The sequence below is a fragment of the Histomonas meleagridis genome (assembly GCF_020186115.1).
Source record: "Histomonas meleagridis strain 2922-C6/04-10x chromosome Unknown scaffold_61, whole genome shotgun sequence".
In the NCBI taxonomy this organism is placed as follows: domain Eukaryota; phylum Parabasalia; order Tritrichomonadida; family Dientamoebidae; genus Histomonas; species Histomonas meleagridis.
Window position 1 is genome coordinate 1269210 of NW_027150931.1, and position 18139 is coordinate 1287348.

The 18139-nt window shown below is 24.8% G+C and overlaps 3 protein-coding genes across 3 annotated transcripts; 1 reads left to right on the forward strand and 2 right to left on the reverse strand.

Annotated features, from left to right (window-relative positions):
• Positions 1-2885: 2885 nt before the first annotated feature.
• On the reverse strand, positions 2886-3200 carry GO595_010439 (Ras-related C3 botulinum toxin substrate 1; the record flags this gene model as incomplete). The annotated part of the gene is made up of 1 exon (XM_067913118.1): positions 2886-3200. One exon carries the CDS (start codon positions 3198-3200, stop codon positions 2886-2888), a length of 315 nt encoding a protein of 104 aa, XP_067769177.1.
• A 7006-nt stretch (positions 3201-10206) lies between these two features.
• Positions 10207-12237, reverse strand: GO595_010440 (PHD-finger family protein; the record flags this gene model as incomplete). The annotated part of the gene is made up of 1 exon (XM_067913119.1): positions 10207-12237. The coding sequence occupies one exon, from the start codon at positions 12235-12237 to the stop codon at positions 10207-10209; it is 2031 nt and encodes a 676-aa protein (XP_067769178.1).
• Positions 12238-13062: 825 nt separating this feature from the next.
• On the forward strand, positions 13063-13662 carry GO595_010441 (Ras-related C3 botulinum toxin substrate 1; the record flags this gene model as incomplete). Its single annotated transcript, XM_067913120.1, has 1 exon — positions 13063-13662. One exon carries the CDS (start codon positions 13063-13065, stop codon positions 13660-13662), a length of 600 nt encoding a protein of 199 aa, XP_067769179.1.
• Positions 13663-18139: the final 4477 nt, after the last annotated feature.

Sequence of the window (18139 nt, forward strand, 5' to 3'; positions counted from 1 at the left end):
TATTTATTTGTTTTATTTAATATTTATTTTAATAATTTTATATTTCAAAATAATATTTGGAAATTATTTAAATTATTTAAAACAGCACTTATATTAGCATCTTATAAAGGTTATACAGAAATAGTTAAATTACTTCTTGAACAAAAAGGAATTGATATTAATGATAAAGATAAAATTTATTTTAATAATTTTATATTTCAAAATAATATTTGGAAATTATTTAAATTATTTAAAACAGCACTTATATTAGCATCTTATTATGGTCATACAGAAATAGTTAAATTACTTCTTGAACAAGAAGGAATTGATATTAATGATAAAAATATTTATTTGTTTTATTTAATATTTATTTTAATAATTTTATATTTCAAAATAATATTTGGAAATTATTCAAATTATTTAATACAGCACTTATTATAGCATCTAATAAAGGTTGTATAGAAATAGTTAAATTACTTCTTGAACAAAAAGGAATTGATATTAATGATAAAGATAAAATTTATTTTAATAATTTTATATTTCAAAATAATATTTGGAAATTATTTAAATTATTTAAAACAGCACTTATATTAGCATCTTATTATGGTCATACAGAAATAGTTAAATTACTTCTTGAACAAGAAGGAATTGATATTAATGATAAAAATATTTATTTGTTTTATTTAATATTTATTTTAATAATTTTATATTTCAAAATAATATTTGGAAATTATTTAAATTATTTAAAACAGCACTTATATTAGCATCTTATAAAGGTTATACAGAAATAGTTAAATTACTTCTTGAACAAAAAGGAATTGATATTAATGATAAAGATAAAATTTATTTTAATAATTTGATACTTCAAAATAATATTTGGAAATTATTTAAATTATTTAAAACAGCACTTATATTAGCATCTTATTATGGTCATACAGAAATAGTTAAATTACTTCTTGAACAAGAAGGAATTGATATTAATGATAAAAATATTTATTTGTTTTATTTAATATTTATTTTAATAATTTTATATTTCAAAATAATATTTGGAAATTATTTAAAATATTTCAAACAGCACTTATATTAGCATCTTATTATGGTCATACAGAAATAGTTAAAATACTTCTTGAACAAAAAGGAATTGATATTAATGATAAAGATAAAATTTATTTTAATAATTTTATATTTCAAAATAATATTTGGAAATTATTTAAATTATTTAAAACAGCACTTATATTAGCATCTTATAAAGGTTATACAGAAATAGTTAAAATGATTGAACAGAAAGAGACATAGATATTACAAATATTTTTTCATTAAAAATTTAATATTCCAAAGATGTGTATTAATTTCATTTAAAAGAAAAATATTTTTTTATATGTTTTAATAATAAAGTGTTTTAAAATTAACTTTCATAAATGTTAATGATTTCCAAGCTAAGTATCTTTTATCATTAATAACGAAATTCATAATATAGTAAAAGTTTTTATCATATTTAGTTATGCTTTTGCATTTTCTTCTCGGATTTCTAGATATCCTATTTAATTGAGGATGATTTGAATTCCTTCAAAGAGTTGTGAATATTTCAAAAATATTATCGAAAAGTTTTGTTATCAACAAAAAACATTATTTACAGTAAACTCATTGGGAAAGTTTTAGGGAGAAATACATCAAAATTTATATGAAAATATTTGAGTTTTTAAGCACAAAGAAATCCATTTGAATATCATATACGAACATTCATCAATTTCTTCTTGACTGAAAGCTTCAACAAAATAATTTAAAGAATTCAAAAATGAAATTAATGTAAACGAAATATCATCTAAAGAACAATTATAAAAAATATCTTTAATTGTTTGAAATATGACAATTTTCACAATCTTGAAGCTAACATAAGCGCGGTCTTAAATAATTTGACGAATCTCCAAATATTATTTTGAAATAAAAAATTCTTAAAATAAACATTAAATAAAGTAAGCAAATTTCTTTTACATTGATATCATTTTCGATTATTTTTGTGATTTCACTTTGATTATGTCCATCTTTAATATATTTCTTATGAAGCTCCTAATTATTCTTTGCTAATTTTTCAAAAATTTTTCGAAAAAAATTCAATGTATTCTTTATTCTGTAATGTATGTGTTAAATTATGAAATTCTTTCAGTTTAAGTTTTGTAGTTTCTTCAATTGGTAAAAAATGTGCAAAATAAGGATTTTTTCGGTTTTCACATATTTTTTTTTTATATGTAAGAAGTTCTATAAAACATTCAATAAGTTTATTATAAGAATTATTATATGTTTCTTTTTCTTTAGTTTCAAGATATTTTAAAAAATTAAAGCATACCTTATAAATATTCTTTGAAACAAAATATGAATATAAAATTGAACAAATGATTAAATTATATGAAAATAGAAATTCTTTAAAATAATAAGTTAATGAAGTTTCAATTGTTTCATCAATATTTTCTTCATTTAAATTAAAAATTACTTGCACAATATAATTTAATTTTTTAATGTTATCAATGTATTTCATTATAACAGTCGAACTTTGTTTTGCTTCCATTTATTTATAACTCAGAGAAATGTTGATAAAAACGATCGTTTGATTCACGAAAAGTTGACATTTATTCGAATGTCTCATAGAAAACATTGAATGATACAAAAGTAACTTTCATCGAGAAAAGTGACACCGCAATACAATTGACAATTTTACGTAAAATTATTTTGTCAATTTTCGATCGTTTTCCATTTAAACATTTGAATGCGATAAAAAACCGAATTTTATTGAAAACAGTTTTCTATGTAACGATACAGAAATTCAATACGGCAAAACCGTTTCTTAAGAAAATTAAAAGTTTTCGATTTAACGTTTTAATGTTCGAATGTTTCACTTCCCTTCCTTTGGTTCAAACCATTTCGCAGCAACCACCATCAGATGACTTCTTGGCTGGCGCTGCTGCTGCTGGTGGATGAAGAACAATTTTGATCGCAGACTCAAAGACTTCTTTAAGATGATATTGTTTCAACGCAGAACATTCAACATAATCATACGCTCCAATCTTGGCTTTCATTTCTTCACCGGTAGATGTAGAAATTGGTTCCATACCTTTGGATTTAAGTTCTTCTGCGTGTTCTTCAAACTCGTCTCGAAGATCACACTTCATACCAACTAAGATATATGGTGTAGTAGGACAATGTTCTTTAACTTCAGGAACCCACATGTTTTGAACATTTTTCTAATGAAGTAGGTGAAACTAAAGAAAAGCAAAGAATAAAAACATCTGTTTGTGGATATGAAAGTGGTCGAAGTTTCTTATAATCTTCTTGCCCTGCTGTATCCCATAATTGTAAATTAATGGCTTGGTCTTCAACCATAACATTTGCACTATAGTTATCAAAAACAGTAGGAATATATTCACCTGGAAATGCATTAGTAGTATACGAAATCAATAAGCATGTCTTACCAACTGCACCATCACCAACAACAACACATTTAATGTGCTTCATAACAAATTATGTCATAACCGTCGAATCCCGTCTTTCAATACTTTACGTTCAATCTTTGTCATTTTTTGACACCCACCCCTAATTCATATTCAAAATTTGCCCTTTTCATCCCTTTTCTTTGAAATATAAAAAAACCGTAAAATCTATCTTTCTTTTTTACATCTTTATTGATTAGTTTTATATGTACATAATATTTTAATTAATATTCTTTTTAGTTTTCTTTATTTCATTGGTTTTTTTTAAAAAAAACATGATGAATGTATGTTTTAGCTGTTTGATTTTGTCGTATTGTTAATTCAAAAATTGAATTAAATTTGTGTATGAAGAAATGGCAAATTTCAAATTCGGTAATGGAAAATCATTTCTATCAAGATATAGGAATTTCCAGTTTCTTGTTTGTGAAATTATCCCAACGTTCCATTTTAATTTTCGAGATATTATATGTATAATATAAAATATTTTAAAATTTTATCTTTCAAGTTAGTCAAAACATTCTTTGTTTATTACACATTAAAATGAGTTTTGGTGAAATAAATTTTTTGATTTCATGAATCAGAATACATGCATAATGTATAAGATTGATAAAAATAACCAGATTATACCGATGATCGATTGTAGTTGTCACAACTTTATTCATCATCGATGATATGTAAAGTTCATAATTTGGATTCAAAATAAGAAATTAGAATACGTTCAACATAAGCATAACAATGATTTTTTTTTCTCTTATATTTGTATGTTACATAAAAATAGAGTTTTTATATCTGTTTTTCATCAATAAGTATATAAATTTAATCCTTTGTTGTCTCTAATTTTATTTTGGTGTAAATCGATGTCTACTAAAATTTTCCTGACTTTGACTTAAAATCATGCAAAGAAAACATTCTTATTCTTTTTTATTTCTAAAAATCGTAAACATATAAAACCAAGAATGAAGAATTGCTAATCGACCGATAAATTTGATATTCACTTTTTGAATGATATCGTTAAGGTGCCACAATTCTAAATGCCTAAAACCGTAACAAGCAAGACTTTTCAAGATATTTCTCAGGAAAATAATAGTATAAATTTATTACTCAAACTTGAAGATATTATTTTTTCTATTTCATCTGATTCATGTGAAGCATCTGTTAATTCTGTTCTTCAAATTTACGACCAAAAAAATAGTCATATTTTCAATGTATTATTATGTAGACTTTTATTTCAATCGTATCTTTCTAAGCGTAATTCTGCAAACGAATGTATTGAGTTTATTAAAATGATTTCTGAACACATTGAAGAAATAAGAAATTTATTTACTCAATTTATGAATAAGTCATCATATGAACATGAAGCAAATCATATGTTATCTCTAATGCTTGATTATGGATTGATAACGCCTGATCAAATTCAAAAGCGAACATTTTATTTTGCGCATTTTTATAATGAAAACATTTCAAAAGAAATATTTAATCGAATGAAATTCCAATATTTTCCAAAAAATCCGGGAATGTATTCTGTTCTTAAGAAAGATGATTGGAAATTACATCTACAATATATAAAAAAAGGAATTAATCAATCACAAATTGCACAAATACTGTTGAATGATGAATGCGATGAACTTCAACAAATTGCATCTGAACCACATTTTGACCTCAATCAAAGAATTGAAGTATCTTTATATGAACAATATTCATGTGTAATATCTGTTTCTCTTATAAATTATTGTGCATTTTTCGGATCTGTAAAATGTTTCAAGTATTTAATATTAAATGGTGCAATAGTAAATGAAAAATTTCCTGTTGCAGGTGGAAATATTGAAATCATTCGAATATGTGAACAAAATGGTGTTGAATTTTCTTCAAGTGCATTTAATACTGCTATTGAATATCATCAAAATGACGTATTCTTTTATCTTTTCGAATCAAGAGATAATAATATCGATTTTATTAATCATATGATTACAAAATGTATAGAATATTATAACTTCGAGGTGTTTATGTTTTTGATCGAAAACGAAACAAAAACTGTTGATCCACTTGTTATTATTACTGCTGCTAGACAAGGAAACATTTATATTATTGATTTCATTTTGTCATTAGAACAAAATAAAGTTATTTCAAGTGTAAAAGCTGGAAATGATAAAGATGTTTTTTTATTTTGTTATTTGTTTTATTTTCATATTTAAAACAGCTTTTCATTATGCAACTCAAAAAGGGTATACTGAAATTGTAAGACTTCTTTTACGATTTAGAAATATTAATCAAAACTTATCTGATATTTAATCCTATTTTAATTGGTTTCTATAATTTTTTCCATTTTTCATGATTTTATTTAATGTTAAATCCAATTTTTTAAGCAGCCAATACATTATGCAATTGAAAAAGGTTTTAAAGAAATCGCATTTCTTCTTATTAAAAGTGAAAATTTTAATTATAGTAATACAGTTGTTTGATATGATAATTTGATGATCTTTATTTTATTTATTTTTGAATCTACTTGAGTATGCATGTGCGGATAAGGAGTTTGAAATTGCGTGTTGTCTTATTCAAAATTGTCATTTTGATCTGAACAAAAGAATTGAAAATAGAATTTCTTTACTTTTTTCGGCGTTTTTTTCTTTTATATAAGAAACTTTATGTTGATTTTATTATAATAATGTATAATTTTAAGTTATAATACTGTTCTTCATATTGCATGTAAAAATAATCAAGTAGAACTTGTAAAAGAAATTCTTAAATGGTACAAAATCAATCCAAACGAATTTTATGTTTATTTACATTATTTAAAATTTGTTTATATATTCTGATGTTTCAATTTTTCTTTTGAAACACCACTTATTGTTGCATGTAAAAAAGGCTTTGTAGAAGTAGTTAAGCTTCTTTGTCAAAATCCAAAAATTCGAGTTAATTTATGTAAAATTATTTTATATAATTTAATGTTTATTTCTTTATTTTAAGTCACCTCTTTACATTGCTTGTGAAAACAGGTTTATTGATGTTATTAGAGTTCTTCTTCAAAATATAAAAATAGATGTTAATTGTAAAGTTAATGTGAAAAGTGTTCAAATATTTTTAATGATATATATTTTTGTTATTACAAACTTATCCTCTTCATTTTGCTTGTGAAAAAGGAATTACTGAAATCGTAGAATTGCTTTTACAAAAACCAAAAATAGATGTGAATTTAACTTGTGTTTATTATATTTTTTTTCTGTTAATTTTTTTCTTTTAGAAGTTTTTTTAATTTATAGAAATTGTTATTTTATAATATTTAAAGTTTATATGATATTTTTAATGTTTGCTTTTTATAGATTTAAAGTTACTTTTGTTTATTTGGAGTTCTTTTTTATCTAATATAATTGTTTATTTATAATTTTTTTTGTTTCTTAATAATATTTGGAATTTCTTTTCTTAATTTTTCGTCTGTTATTTTGATTTGATATTCATTTTTAAGTTAGAAAACGCCATTATATATTGCATGTGAAAATGGACATTATGATGTTGTAAAATTATTATTATCACATGAAAAAATAGATGTTAATGCAGATTCTGTTTATTTAATGAATTTCATATACGTGTTTATCCATTTCATTTGAAATCTCTTTTCTTTATTTAAAGTTTATTTGTTTTTTCTATTGTTTTTTCTTAAAATTTGATATTAATTTGTATTTTTTGGTATTTATTTTATGTATTTGATATTAATGTTTTTTATTTTTATATGATATATATTTAATGTTTTTCAAGTTTTATTGAATAACTTGTGGTTTATTTATATATAATAAAACAGCATTAGTTGTTGCATGTGAAAAAGAATTTGTGGATATTGTTCAACTTCTTTTAGAAAGAGATGACATTGATATAGAATGTTCGGTTTCATCAATGATTCTTTTGTTTTTATATTAATGAAGTTTAATTATCTTTCTTCCTTCACCACTTGATGTTGCGTATGATTTAGGAAATGATGAAATTATTGATCTTCTTCTTCAAAAGAAAGATGAGATTGATTTTGCATATGATGAAGATCTTTGAAAAATGGTTTTTTGTAAAAAACATGTTTCAACATAATTTTTTCTTAGATAATTTATTTTTTATAATTCATTCATAAACATGTTATTTTAAAAAAATTATTTGATTCATCCTTCCTTATCTTATGTTACTTTTAATATTTCACATTAATTCGATAATTAATTTTATTGGAACTTTAGGAATCACTTTTAGTTCTTTATTCTATATATTTTTTATTTTGGTTAAATGACTGGTTTTACTTGATGTTCACAGAATTGATTTATATACTATCAGGAAATTCACTCCGTTTTGTGTCAAACTTAATCTTGGTTAAAAGATGCTTTTGGGAAAAAATACGATAGTAGCCGTTCAAAGAGTGAAGTCGATGGAAAGTCAGTTTTTCTGGGGATAACCCTAATGTGATGTGAATACTAAAACAAACTATAGAACAAGGGAAATCATTTACATTATTATTAACAATGTTAAATATCTACCTCATCAAATCTATTATGAATTATAGAAAATTGGTTTTTGGAAAATCTGATTCATTATTTCAATCTGAAAATCAACGAAAAAATATGAATTATCTTCATAATAATAAATTTTTATTTCTAATAAATATTGTTTTTCTTATTAATTTATTCATTAATTTATTCATCTCAAAAATAAAGTCAACAAAATTAAAAGTCAATCTTTTTATCCATTTTTAATTTATATCCTTTTTATTCGGACAAAATCAGAACAATGGTCTGTAACTACAAAAACACTTATAATAGCAAGTGGTGATATAATAGATTCGAGTTTCAAAAATAAGTATAGTACTATTGCAGAAAAAATCATTTTTTCATATGGATTAACAGAAGTACCAGACAGTGCTCTTTACAAATGGGAATCCCCTAAAGCAGTTGAAATTGGAGAATCGGTTACAAAAATTGGAAGTTCTTCATTTAGTGAGTGTTCTAATTTAGAAACAGTTGAAATATTTGGAAATATTGCGCAAATTCCAAATTTTGCATTTAGCATATGTAGCAAATTAAATTCAATTATATTTTATTACCCAAATATTATTACATCAGGAGGGAATTATACATTTCAATATTGTTCAAGTTTAGCAACATTAAATCTTGGGGAAAACGTTGAGTCAATTGGTTATTATGCATTTCGAGAATGTTCAAGTTTGGAAACATTAAATCTTGGGGAAAATATTGAGGCAATTGGGTATTCTGCATTTTATCGTTGTTCAAGTTTGCAAACAATTATTTTTGGAAATAAATTAACAACGATTGGTGTTTATGGATTTAGTCAATGTTCAAGTTTAACAACAATAGATCTTGGAGAAAGCATTGAAATAATATGTGAACATGGACTTTATTTTTGTACTAAATTAGAAACAATTATTGTCGGAAATAAATTAACGACAATTGAGTCAACTGCATTTGGCTATTGTTCAAGTTTAAAAATTTTCAGCACTCCGACTTCAGTTACATCGCTTGGTGACTATGCATTTCGAAATTGTAAAAGTTTGGAAATATTTGAACTTGGAAATATTCCACAAATTTCACAGTATACATTTTATGAATGTACAAAATTAAGTTACATTTCAATTCCAGAAACAGTTACAACTATTTGTAACAATGCATTTGAAAGTTGTACGAATTTAACATCAATTTATATTACAGGAAATGTTGAAAATATCTGCAATTCAGCATTTCTTAATTGTGTACAACTTAAATGTATATATTATTATGGAACGCGTGAACAAATTGTTGGAGTGAATGCATTCCAAAACACACAAATAGATACAGTTACTGTAATATCAACATCATATGTGAGTGAATCATTTGGAGAACTTAACATTACCAAAACGATATTTGATGAATGTATTCCAGCAACACCTTCATTCACACGCAGTAATACATATTCTACATTAGCCAAATCAAATTCATATATTGAATCGAATACGTTTTCACAAAGTAATTCATATTCACAGTCAAATACTTATTCTCAAAGTAAAACATTTACATTTTCTGATTCAAATACATATTTCACTTTATTTGTAACAAACAAAAATTTACAATTCGTTTCAACTATTTCTTGTTCATTTACATTGATATATTCATTATCCTATAGCCAAACATTAAGCGTTTTCAACTCTTTTTTAACAAATTCAATTTCTGATATAAACTCAATATTCACTTATGTTACAACAGAATTTATTTATTATAATTATACAATATTTATATATTCAAATTATTACTGTTTTTATTCTGATTTTTTTACTGTTTTTTATATAAATGAATTTAATAAAAATGAAGAAATAATAGGTATGAGACATTTCAGAACAGTATCAGTTTTCTTGATGCTTATTTGAAATTGATTGAGTGTTATATTTCTTCCATATGGAATAGGAAAGACTTCAACATATTTAGTATACATTTTAATGTTTAAAAAAGAAAACGCAACCCAAGAATCACATTCTTAATTGCAAATTGATGAATTTTTTAAATATTTTTTTAATTTAATAATTAGAATAAAAGATTTATTTATCATTTTCATATTAGTGGCATATTTTGTGTACAAAAAATTAATGATTTCTTGTTGGGGGTACTCCCCACACTAAATAGTTGTATGTTAACGGCCACCTTTATGAAAAAGTTGCAGATAATTTTTTTCCAAATAAAAACAAAATAATTACACATAATAATAATGTTTATAAACCTCTAATTTCATCGCATTATTTTTCATCATGTCTTTTAGCCGATCTTGCAGATCTATTTCTTACGATTGAAGACATATGGTTTCTAGCCAACTCCTTTTCTTTTACCAAATCTATAGGCAACGGTGGTATAATGTCATTACAAAATGCCGACAACAACGACATATTAAAATCAATTTCTGTTTTTGAAATTTCCGCGTTTTTTTTCTGAGCTTTATTTTTCGTGACACTTTTCTGCTTTTGTTTCACTTTTTGTGTTTTCCATTCAATTATCGGTATCGGATATGGAATGTTACCATCCAAAGGCAACATCAACTTACAGTTTGCGTTGATTGCATGTAAGGAGTTTCTTTTTTCTAAAATCAGTCCTTTATTCTTAACACCGAAAATTCCTACTCTCGGATTCCCATCTATATCTGCATATAACTTTGTTATACAATTAAAATTAAAACTTCGCTGAATGTTTTGCGCGTATTCAGAAAACTCAAATCCTTCAACATCAACAATTAAATCTGTATTATAAATTCTAATTGATGTCAAAGGGATACCATCATCTGAATATACTTCATCGATATGCATTATGTAACCAGGTATATCACAAATGAACTCATCCTCATCAATATTCTCAGTAACACAAACAGAATTTGTGATGTTGTTATTATAAATATGTTTTTCATTAATGTCTTCGACCTTTGGAAGCTGTAATGACAATACATATGATGTTATCGATTCGCTTATCAGCGGCTTGTCAATTTTTTGTAAACTTCCTTTTGATGTCTTTTTAACGTTCGCGTTGTATAGAAAAGTGACAGCAAATTCATCGATGAGCGATAAAATTTCGTTTTGCTCGCAATCCAATAATGAGGAAAGTGATTCCACAAACACTTTCCAAAATTCATGTGTGCGTTGAAATAAATGATATGCAAAGACATTGAAATAGCGATCAATCGTTTCATGTAATTGTAATTCACTTCGATTTAAATCAGAAATAATAAAATTCCGAAATTTCCCTTCTGGAATGGAACGAATTAATTCAAAGCGATTACATTCAACAAAAGATGTCTTGTTGGTCCCTTTAAAATTTGGTCGAATATGTGGAAATGTAAACTCATTTCCACCACATTTATGGCATAAAAATGAAATCGGTATATGCCCAAATGATAAGTTTTCACATGACTTATGGACCCAATATTTACAATATGCACATTGAACTATCGGCACATCATACTTATTATTATTTTCACAGACGCACCGTATTATTCGACGGGTACAATAAGGACAATAAAAAGGCTCATCACGATGCTCGCGCGCGACACAAACGCAAATTCCATGTAACCAGAAATTACATTTGTCACATTGAACTAAAAGTCCATCGCAATGAGCTTGCCCACACACGCACCGGACACCATATTTCCCGGATTCGTCATCGAAATAGACTGGCTCGGGTGGTTTGAATTCAAGATTTGGAACACGAGTTCGAGGTAAACCATTACTAGACTTCTTCGGCTCTGGATATTCCGGAGCTGGATCTTTTGGCTGTTGAATTATACTAAAAACTGAAACTGATCTTGGAATTGATTGAATTGATATTGCTCTTTGATTGGAGTTGAAAGGTATTGGATTGGCCGGCCTTTGCACGTGTGATTCATTGGGAACATTTGGAATGGCTGGTAAAGGAAGTTTCTCATGAAATTTGACTGATCTTTGAATTTGATTTCCCGAATGAACATTGGTTAGCATAACTTGAGAATCAGTATCAAATGTATCTGTTACTGTTTTAGAGTTAGAAATAATTTTCACAGGAATTTCATTTGATATGTTGACCTGGATTGAAGTTGGTTTAGTCTGATATTCAATGTTTGGATTCGATGGTATTATAGTTTGTATGCCAACATTTAATGAAGAGGTATTATGGATTTGTGGTTGGAATAAAGGTGGAATAATGAAGTTCTGTTGTTTTAACATTGAAGTTGTGTGAAAGCCATCACCATAATGCTGTGCTAATGTCTTATATGATTCAGGGACTTCGGGATCTTTGGGAATAGACATTAAGGTGATGTGTTGAGCTAAAATCTTCTTTTGAAAAGCTGAAAAGTGACAATTGGAACTCTTGTATTTTTGTGGGTTTCAATGATTTAAAAATGAGGTTTACACAATGGCACTTTTGTATTTACACAAAAGGAATCAGCAAAAATCGTATTCATTTTTCACTTAAGTGAAAACTTTTTTAAAATATATAGTACCTTATTAATGTACCTGAAGAAATAATTTGGTGTTTTTATCTTAATTTTTGTTAATAATATTTCAAATTGTAGTTTTCCAATTTTTTTTTTAATTTAAATATGATTGGCAACTTATGAACTCTTTTATCTAAATTTGTGCAGTGTGAATATTTGATAAAAAAAAACTATTCAGATATTATCTTCTTTATAACATATTGATAAATTTAAATCAAAAGAACACAAAAATTTAAAGTGAATTTTATTCTAAATCATTTAAAACTGTATGAAATATTTTTTATTCAAAATTTATTTTTTATGAATCTTTTGTTTTGCAAATTTTTCGAAATAAAAGCATCATCGGAGAATCAGACGTATTAAATTTTCTTCACTTATATTGTGTAAAAAATAAAATTAGGCAAAGAATTAAATTAATACAAAATAAGTCTATCAATAAAACCTAAGATTTTATAAAATCCTGAAAAAATTATCATCAAAACAAGAGAGACAAGATTTTACGGTTTTTTTATATTTCAAAGAAAAGGGATGAAAAGGGCAAATTTTGAATATGAATTAGGGGTGGGTGTCAAAAAATGACAAAGATTGAACGTAAAGTATTGAAAGACGGGATTCGACGGTTATGACATAATTTGTTATGAAGCACATTAAATGTGTTGTTGTTGGTGATGGTGCAGTTGGTAAGACATGCTTATTGATTTCGTATACTACTAATGCATTTCCAGGTGAATATATTCCTACTGTTTTTGATAACTATAGTGCAAATGTTATGGTTGAAGACCAAGCCATTAATTTACAATTATGGGATACAGCAGGGCAAGAAGATTATAAGAAACTTCGACCACTTTCATATCCACAAACAGATGTTTTTATTCTTTGCTTTTCTTTAGTTTCACCTACTTCATTAGAAAATGTTCAAAACATGTGGGTTCCTGAAGTTAAAGAACATTGTCCTACTACACCATATATCTTAGTTGGTATGAAGTGTGATCTTCGAGACGAGTTTGAAGAACACGCAGAAGAACTTAAATCCAAAGGTATGGAACCAATTTCTACATCTACCGGTGAAGAAATGAAAGCCAAGATTGGAGCGTATGATTATGTTGAATGTTCTGCTTTGAAACAATATCATCTTAAAGAAGTCTTTGAGTCTGCGATCAAAATTGTTCTTCATCCACCAGCAGCAGCAGCGCCAGCCAAGAAGTCATCAGATGGTGGTTGCTGCGAAATGGTTTGAACCAAAGGAAGGGAAGTGAAACATTCGAACATTAAAACGTTAAATCGAAAACTTTTAATTTTCTTAAGAAACGGTTTTGCCGTATTGAATTTCTGTATCGTTACATAGAAAACTGTTTTCAATAAAATTCGGTTTTTATCGCATTCAAATGTTTAAATGGAAAACGATCGAAAATTGACAAAATAATTTTACGTAAAATTGTCAATTGTATTGCGGTGTCACTTTTCTCGATGAAAGTTACTTTTGTATCATTCAATGTTTTCTATGAGACATTCGAATAAATGTCAACTTTTCGTGAATCAAACGATCGTTTTTATCAACATTTCTCTGAGTTATAAATAAATGGGAGCAAAACAAAGTTCTACTGTTATAATGAAATACATTGATAACATTAAAAAATTAAATTATATTGAGCAAGTAATTTTTGGTTTAAATGAAGAAAATATTGATGAAACAATTGAAACTTCATTAACTTATTATTTTAAAGAATTTCTATTTTCATATAATTTAATCATTTGTTCAATTTTATATTCATATTTTGTTTCAAAGAATATTTATAAGGTATGCTTTAATTTTTTAAAATATCTTGAAACTAAAGAAAAAGAAACATATAATAATTCTTATAATAAACTTATTGAATGTTTTATAGAGATTCTTACATATAAAAAAAAAAATATGTGAAAACCGAAAAAATCCTTATTTTGCACATTTTTTACCAATTGAAGAAACTACAAAACTTAAACTGAAAGAATTTCATAATTTAACACATACATTACAGAATAAAGAATACATTGAATTTTTTTCGAAAAATTTTGAAAAATTAGCAAAGAATAATTAGGAGCTTCATAAGAAATATATTAAAGATGGACATAATCAAAGTGAAATCACAAAAATAATCGAAAATGATATCAATGCAAAAGAAATTTGCTTACTTTATTTAATGTTTATTTTAAGAATTTTTTATTTCAAAATAATATTTGGAGATTCGTCAAATTATTTAAGACCGCGCTTATGTTAGCTTCAAGATTGTGAAAATTGTCATATTTCAAACAATTAAAGATATTTTTTATAATTGTTCTTTAGATGATATTTCGTTTACATTAATTTCATTTTTGAATTCTTTAAATTATTTTGTTGAAGCTTTCAGTCAAGAAGAAATTGATGAATGTTCGTATATGATATTCAAATGGATTTCTTTGTGCTTAAAAACTCAAATATTTTCATATAAATTTTGATGTATTTCTCCTAAAACTTTCCCAATGAGTTTACTGTAAATAATGTTTTTTGTTGATAACAAAACTTTTCGATAATATTTTTGAAATATTCACAACTCTTTGAAGGAATTCAAATCATCCTCAATTAAATAGGATATCTAGAAATCCGAGAAGAAAATGCAAAAGCATAACTAAATATGATAAAAACTTTTACTATATTATGAATTTCGTTATTAATGATAAAAGATACTTAGCTTGGAAATCATTAACATTTATGAAAGTTAATTTTAAAACACTTTATTATTAAAACATATAAAAAAATATTTTTCTTTTAAATGAAATTAATACACATCTTTGGAATATTAAATTTTTTAATGAAAAAAATATTTGTAATATCTATGTCTCTTTCTGTTCAATCATTTTAACTATTTCTGTATAACCTTTATAAGATGCTAATATAAGTGCTGTTTTAAATAATTTAAATAATTTCCAAATATTATTTTGAAATATAAAATTATTAAAATAAATTTTATCTTTAGCATTAATATCAATTCCTTCTTGTTCAAGAAGTAATTTAACTATTTCTGTATGACTATTTTCAGATGACCAAATAAGCGCTGTATTAAATAATAGAAATAATTTCCTAATATTATTTTGAAATATAAAATTAATAAAATAAATATTAAATAAAACAAATAAATATTTTTATCATTAATATCAATTCCTTCTTGTTCAAGAAGTAATTTAACTATTTCTGTATGACCATAATAAGATGCTAATATAAGTGCTGTTTTAAATATTTTAAATAATTTCCAAATATTATTTTGAAATATAAAATTATTAAAATAAATTTTAGATTAAACAAATAAATATCTTTAGCATTAATATCAATTCCTTCTTGTTCAAGAAGTAATTTAACTATTTCTATATGACCACATTGAGATGCAAAAATAAGTGCTGTTTTAAATAATAGAAATAATTTCCAAATATTATTTTGAAATATCAAATTAATAAAATAAATATCAAATAAAACAAATAAATATCTTTGGTATTATCATCAATTCCTTTTTGTTCAAGAAGTAATTGAACTATTTCTGTATGACCATAATAAGATGCTAATATAAGTGCTGTTTGAAATAATTTAAATAATTTCCAAATATTATTTTGAAGTATCAAATTATTAAAATAAATTTTATCTTTAGCATTAATATCAATTCCTTCTTGTTCAAGAAGTAATTTAACTATTTCTATATAATCTTTATAAGATGCAATCATAAGTGCTGTATTAAATAATTTAAATAATTTCCAAATATTATTTTGAAATATAAAATTATTAAAATAAATATTAAATAAAAATAATAAATATTTTGAGCATTAACGTCAATTCCTTTAATCTCAAGAATATATTTCAATAGCTCAAAATTTCCTGATTCAGAAGAACTCATCAAAATATCATTTGGGGGCTTATTACTTTGGAGAAACTTTTTAACAAGATATATATTTCCATTTTTTGCTGATTCATTAATAATGGAATCTTTAATTTCATATCCTTTCTCTTCTAAAAAAGAAAGAATTTTATAATTCCCATATTCAACACATAAACACATAAATTCCTCAATCTTTCTTTAATTTAAATCTGATTCTAATTTATTTTTCATAAATATATTTAAAAATATCATTTCGATGAAATTTAATTGCTGCTTCACATGAACCGAAAAATGATGAATGATTTTGTTCACATAAATGAATGATTTCTTCATTTCCACCTGCAACTGCATATTTTCCTGTATTCTTTACAATTGCGTTATTCATAAGTAAATATTTGAAACATTTAACAGAAGAAAAGAATGCTGCATAATCAATTAATGTAACATTTTCTGTATTAATAAATGAACATCTTTCATAAAGTGATGATTCAATAAATTGATTAAAATTAAAATCATATTGTGATGATATTTCTTGGAGTTTTTCGATTTCATCAGTTCGAATTGTTTTCGCAATTTCATTTGGATTATGTCCTTCTTTAATATATTGCTTATGAAGTTCCCAATCATTTTTTGAAAGTTCATCATAATTTTCATTAAAATAATATTTTGATAAAGAATTAGTATGATATGATTCTTTAGACTTTTTAGATTTTCTATGATCGAAGTAATGAGTTGAAATATGATTGATAACATCTTCATCGATTAGAGATCTTTCATTCATTTTCTCAATTAGATAATTTGTTTCATTACTTGTGTTTTGTGTTTTGTGTTATGTATTTGGTAAAAATTTTAATGATATTGGCCATATTTTTGTTTATTTCTTCTTCCTTAATTCGAATTAATTCTAAATAGCTTAAATACATATCGCTTGTATTCTTTTGAGCAAAAAATGCGGAATAAACAAAATTACTTATTACAAAATTAAATGAATATGGTAAATTCGAATCAAATAATTTTACTGTTTGTTGAGCTGATTCCTCAATATTTTCTTCAGTTAAATTAAATATTATTTGATTTAGCTCTGTTAGTGGTTTCATTTGTTTATAACTGAAGTTTATGAGAACAAAAAAATTTCTATGCATTACAACGGAGGTTAACATTCAATGAAATTGCTAAACGCATGTGCCAAAAGTATAGATGGGTATCGGTAAAACCGTTTATTTATTTATATTAAATCAAACATTGAACTAAATAAAGAAATATTTTTAGTATTTATATCAATTTCTTTTTGTTTAAGAAATAGTTTAACTATTTCGGTCTTACCATAATAAGATGCGATCATAAGTGCTGTTTGAAATAATTTGAAGAATTTCCAAATATTATTTTGAAATATCAAATCCATCGGTTATCATTTTCAGTCATCAATTTGTTAAATTCATTGTTCACATCTTGGTGATTTCCTCCCATATCTGATGATGAGTTATTATTTATGTTTAACAACGATTTAATTTTCGTTGATTCTTATTTCTCTTTAACATAAATATTAAAATTCCGATAATTTTCAAAACTATCACAATAGTACCGCATATTATATAAATCAACAATTCATTTGACAAGGCGAAAAATATATCACAGTGTAATCGTCATAAATAACATTTGATGCTACATAACTATGAGTGGATTCAAATGTGAAATATTACTATATAAATATTAAAATGCTTTGTTTTAATCATTTTCCTTTTGGACATTTTAATATTATTTTAATTTCACATAATAACATTTAATAAAACCAACAAATTTTGATCGTTCATAAGTTATATTTATTTATCATTTATT